Here is a 5,698-nt window from a genome sequence, read left to right as displayed (position 1 = left end):
GCCACCGCCCCAAGTCTCTAGGACCTCCCCTTTTGGAAAATGCAAAATTAGCATTAATATTCAAATAGGCGTAGCTCCGCCCCTGAAAGTACCACGCCCCCAACCTTGGGCTCGTTGCAAAGGTCTCTGCGCCCTCTCCAAAATAAATTGAGGCCAAACTCAAACAGAGCCTTTATTGAACATTTTAAAGAAAAAAAATTATCTTGTTCGAGCAAAGTCGTAGAGACTTGGTGCGGTGTCGTCGGAATGGTCTCTGTTTTATCTGGATCAGAAACGCATCCATTTGTGTTGTTAAAAAGTGCTATTGCATGTTATTTACCATGCAATAAAAAGTACCAGTTGTAAGTGACACAATAATATGACAATAATAGGGACACGGCTTTACCTGGTTAAGAAATGCATCCATTGTGTTGTTAAACAGTGCTATTGCATGTTATTTACCATGCAATTAGAAATGTAAAGAAACGACCAAACACACGATTGAACACTTAGAACATTTATTAAAACACAAGAACAAAACACACTTATCAAAAACAATGAACGACACGAACATGAGAACTATTTACAACTGACAACTACTTCCTTTTCTGGGCGGCTTCAGTGGCCCTTCTCAAATTCGCCCATGCCCAACTGGCACGAGCGAGGCCAGAGAGCCGGCAGAGCTTTTTCAGTTTGGGGCTCCTCAAAGGCGACAGGAGAACCACCGGCCTCCGCCTGGTGGCAACTCGTCTGCGCGCCTTGGGCGTGGTGGGCTCCTGGGCCGTCGGACGGGGAGAGGCGGGCTGCTGGGCTGTAGGACGGGGAGAGGTGGGCTCCTGCTCGGGGTCGTTCGGCTCCGAAGTTTGTCCCTCATCGCCAGGAACCGGCAAAACCAGGAGTACTCCTCCGGGGTGAGGGACAGCTGCACCGGACCGAACGCCTGGTTGGTCTTGTGGAGCGATATCTGCGAAAACACGGAGAAAAGAGAGAGAGTCAGACATTTGAAAGGCGTTTCCGAAGTACGCTAGGGAAAACACTCAAGTTTATGAGGTAAGACCCCAAGCTGGCCAACTTGACAGCCTTCTCCACCTCCTCTATGGTCAGATTCTGAAACACTCCGAGTCTGTGACCATAGATGGAGGCGAAATAGGCCGTCAAGTGGCCGTAGAGCAGGAACTGAGTCTTCTGCAGCCCGTCCTCTTCCAGCTGGTGTGTGGAGACAAAAAGGCACGTTAGTAAAACCGGGCGCGGTCCACGCGAAGGAACGTGGAGCCGCCGGCGATGTCGACTTACCTAGGAGCCCCGGGATGACCTTTTTCGCTTCTAAGCGGCATTTTCTGAACACCTGTTTGGGGATCAGCCGGCCCTCCTTCGCCTGCTTCACCCCAATCTGGTGCATCACCACCCCCCTCTTGAGGCCCCTAATCAGGGACCTCAACTCCTGCCTGATCCCCGTCAGGGCCTTCTTTGACAGGCGGGACATGGGAGGGGGGTCTCCGAGACGTAGTCCATAAACTGAGCAGCGTTTTTGAGGTAGTGATTGATAGTTGTTTCGGCTATCTTACACAACCTCGAGCTGCTCTGCCATCTGCGGGAGAACTAAAAGAAAGAGTTAACGACCAGAGTTAACGTTCAGAGTTAAAACGTCAAAACGACGGGAGCAAAACTCACTTCCTGATCCTCCCGGGGTCGTCTAGAAACTCCAGCGTCGACAGGCGCCCATTCCCCGCCGCCATGTGCCCGATGAAAGATCGGATCCAATATAAATTCCCCGCCACATTCTCTTTGAGCTTCCTGGAGGGTTCTGGGCCCTGCTGTTGCAGGCGGTACTCCACCAGGAGTTGGTCTGAAGAGTGAGAGAGAGAGAAAGCATTATAGCATTCATTAGCATTATAGACGATCGACAGGAGGACGTTAAACGGGAACCGTACTCACTCGGGACCACATTGTGCTCTGGATACAGAGAAGTGGCGCTCTCCTCCTTGACCGGATCCGATCCTTGCTCGGACTCTTGCGGGGGCGTCGAGGAAGGCCTTGGAGTCTTCTCCCTCAGCGTCGTGCTTCGCTTGGCCGTCGACGGCCCCACCTCCTCCGTGGGAGACTCCAGGGCCTGCAGCAGTTTTTCAGTCGGCCCTTTGAAGTCAGCGACGCTGCTTGCACCGATGGGTCACCGCCTGCAAAGTCAACATGAGGGTGTCGACTTGTTTTTCGAGCTCGCACACCCTCTCTCGCATGCGCGCCGCCCACCTCTCGCAGGCCTCGGAACCGCAGGGCTGCTCTTTGTCGTCCTCCTCCGCCGGGGCGTCGATGGCTTCTTCCCCGGCCTGCTCTTCTTCCCTCTGCAGGTCCAGGGTAGACGCCATCGCCACCACCGGTCCATCGGCCCTCAAGGCGGCCAGCTTCTCCAGAATTCGAACCCTCTTGACCTCGGCGAAGGCTCGCCGGAAGGCAGTGTAAGTGGCGATCCATTCTGGCAACCTCCTTCTGGCACCACAGGGCAACGTCCTTTACTATAATAATATGTGAGTAACATATATGTACATGTTTGTATTTTTAAGTAAATTATGGTTGAGTGGTAAAAATAAAAAATAAAAGTTGCTGAAATAAGGCAAAGGAACACGTACTAAACATTGTTTCACCAACAAACATGTACTGGATCTTGTAGAGTTGGGAATTTGCTATAAAAGATGTAAAAACCATTTTACACACTCATTCACATGAAACAATATATTGATGTAACTTTTGTAAGACACTTTTTCTTGTGTAAAGGCAATATGCATGGAAGAGGCATGTCCCATCGGCAATTATTCCTTACTTATTTGAAATGTAACACTTTTAGGATAAATGTGAGCTGATTGTGGAAGACATGGAAACAGGACATATGACTGGAAACTACATAGTACATATAAGTTGAAAGAAAAATCCCCCTTTGAACCCACACAGTTCCATAATGAAAACACTGTGTGTCCACCCTTACTTATTCACGTTAACATGGAATCAAAACTGATATTTTGTATGTCTTGGTCTTATAGTATTCATCAGCCCCCATTATTTAAAAAGAAAATCTGTTTAATGAATAAATAAACAAATAAATGAAAAATCATATTCAGTCATGGAAGACACTTTTTCACAAAGGACTCTTTAATATAGTTTCTTATTATCAATAAAGTGTTATTGTACCATACTTTGCCCGTAATTAAAATGTATCTGCTGTTTGATACTGAGTTCATCGTAGATGATGAATCCCAAAACATTTCTTCTTTTCCCTAGAAAAATAGTCCACCAAATTGTGGGTCCCATGTAGATGCAAAACAAGCAACGCTGATGATTAAAGCATTTGTCCTCCGCAACAAAATAACAGGAGAAGCTCTTCAAGATCTCATGGAGTAGCACCTATACTCGCTACCAGTTTGCGCAAACTCTAACAGGTGTGCACGGTGAAATGGAAATTAATTATTTTGTCCATCTTGTATAAAGGAGAGACTGGGGAGGGTGTGTGTAGGAATGCTAATTTCCAAGAGGCATGAGGCATGTGCAGCACCTCTCTAGTCCAGACGAGAACTTACAAGCGTTCAGCACAATAATGACATTTTTACTAAAAATAAAAGTATTTATAATTTGAACTATGAGTATAGATGAGAGAAATGAAAACTGGACCCGTGGAGAACAGTAGTGGTGACGGGTCATTTCTAGTACTAGACTTAATTTACATTTAAAAGTTTATAACTCATTAGCATTAGAGGTGAGTAAGCAGGTTTGATACTGTATAAAGTGTTAAGACTGACTTTGTGGAGGGTTCCTTTCAATTCCAATGATCCCTGAGTGTTTCATGTACTTTAAAGATCTCAAATCAAAATGTAGCTTATTCAATCGAAGCAGTTACAATGTCCTCATAATTTTTTCTTATATTTTCATCACCATCAAACCTCGAAAGGATTAATGTGAAGATGTCACAAACAATAAATCTCTATAAATTGAATAAACCTAAAATGACTCATTTTAAAGATCAGATGAGCAATGGTAAAATCCTGCAAGAAAATGACAAGTTAAAGAACCAGGCACTTTTGTGAATGCATAAATACACTAGAAAATTTTTTTTGTCTTGTTTTCAGTAGTAATATCTAAACATTCTTAAATTAAGATGCTTTTTCTTGATGAGCAAAATGACCTTAGTAAATAAGTTTAGTTTTAAGACAAATAATATACTATTTAAGTGAAATTGTCCTTAAAACAAGCAAAATTATCTGCCAATGGGGTGAGAAAAAAATTTCTGAATTAAGATTTCTTTTTTCTTAAACACTTAATTCAAGTAAAATTTTCCCCCCATTGGCAGATATTTTTGCTTGTTTTGAGCACAAATTCACTTAAATTGTGTATTTTTTGTCTAAAACCAATACATCTTGATTTAAGAATTTTTAGATATTTCTACTGAAAACAAGACAAAAATACTAAGTCAGTCATTTTTTGCATTGTACACTGGATGGAGACACCAGTGATTTGTCAGGGTCAACCATTCTGGACCTGTTTAAAAGTGACTATGAGAAGATACTCCAATTGACCTGTGTTAAATTAACGACTGAAATAAACCCCTATCAATAATCTACAGTTCTGCAGAGGACCATCATAGAGACTTAACTACCGACACATTGAAATAGAGAAAGGTCTATGAATCAAACAAATAATCAACATTTGTCAGATATCACGCACAGTCTGTACTTAAAAGTAGATTTGAATGTGCAGGAAAAGGAGCTAAAGCAACGTTATGGCATCCAGGCATTCAGGCAGTTTATTATCAACAAGGGAGTGGAAATGCAGGTTTCTCAGCTTTCTGTTTTCTAAAGAGGAACAGTAGAACAGAATCAAATCTTCAAATTCTGCTGGTGCCACATTAATATCTAAAGGCAAAGCCCAGCAGAAATCAACTTTAAAATAATAAAAATCCTCTGCATTCTCAAAAAAAGTTCCAGTATGATTTGAAAACCTGCAAAAAATTGACTCTATTTACCACTGGCATCACAACTAAGAGATCTCTTGAATTCAGAAATTTTCTCAAAGCTTGGAAGGTCCCAGAGTAACAGTGATGCAGTTTTTGACATTTTCAATGGTAGTGAAATGCAGAAAACAATGCTTGAAAATAACATAAGTGAGACAGATATAAAAGTATCTGGCAAACGTGATCGTCTCTTTTATCATAAACCCTTTAGACGTGTGTACAGCAGGCACGTATTTTGATAAGGCGCATGATGCACATGGTTCAGATGATGCACCGAACACATTTGAAACGATGAGCAACACACATGACGGGCTAAAAACATGTTGTGATGAGCTTAGCATCGTGCACCCTTGAAAAATAAGTCACCAGCTGCCACTGCTTACCACACAGGGCTTCACCTGGCAAAATCCTGTCACAAATTCACCTCCAACCTCCCAAGCTTTTTTACTCACTGGTGCTTGTGATGCAGCTGCATGGCCGAGGCTGTCAAACTCCATTCAGTTTAATGGGAAATTTGGTTGTGATTAGTGTCTTTATCACGGTGAAACAGTTGATAAAGGAGCTGGGTTGGTCCGTGTTTTTCCCTTTAGCATCCCAAGACAAGTGGGAAAATAATGTTATAACTACAACTATCACTCCTGTAAATGGTGTGCATGGCCCTTGCCAGGTTTTGTTCTTGCCCTTGTTCAACATAGTAAAAAGTTGTGTGCCAGACTACATGTATTG

At 43.2% G+C, this 5,698-nt stretch overlaps 1 protein-coding gene across 1 annotated transcript; it reads right to left on the bottom strand.

The window, feature by feature from the left end:
* Window positions 1-367: 367 nt before the first annotated feature.
* LOC129447583 (uncharacterized) lies at window positions 368-5,447 on the bottom strand. The gene is made up of 6 exons (XM_073873655.1): window positions 5,425-5,447; window positions 2,227-2,463; window positions 1,915-2,129; window positions 1,651-1,825; window positions 1,273-1,578; window positions 368-943 (listed from the first exon to the last, which is right to left on the bottom strand). Exons 1-5 carry the CDS (start codon window positions 5,445-5,447, stop codon window positions 1,536-1,538), a joined length of 693 nt encoding a protein of 230 aa, XP_073729756.1. The 3' UTR covers window positions 368-943; window positions 1,273-1,535.
* Window positions 5,448-5,698: the final 251 nt, after the last annotated feature.

This window comes from Misgurnus anguillicaudatus, chromosome 12 (assembly GCF_027580225.2).
Source record: "Misgurnus anguillicaudatus chromosome 12, ASM2758022v2, whole genome shotgun sequence".
Lineage (NCBI taxonomy): Eukaryota > Metazoa > Chordata > Actinopteri > Cypriniformes > Cobitidae > Misgurnus > Misgurnus anguillicaudatus.
This window is presented reverse-complemented; position numbering and strand designations above follow the sequence as displayed.

Coding starts and splice junctions, on each gene's coding strand:
- LOC129447583 (XM_073873655.1), bottom strand. CDS start 5,447: ATGCAGCTGCATCACAAGCACCA. Junction 1,826..1,914: donor AGAGCACAATGTGGTCCCGA/GTGAGTACGGTT, acceptor CTCACTCTTCAG/ACCAACTCCTGGTGGAGTAC. Junction 1,579..1,650: donor GACCCCGGGAGGATCAGGAA/GTGAGTTTTGCT, acceptor TCTTTCTTTTAG/TTCTCCCGCAGATGGCAGAG.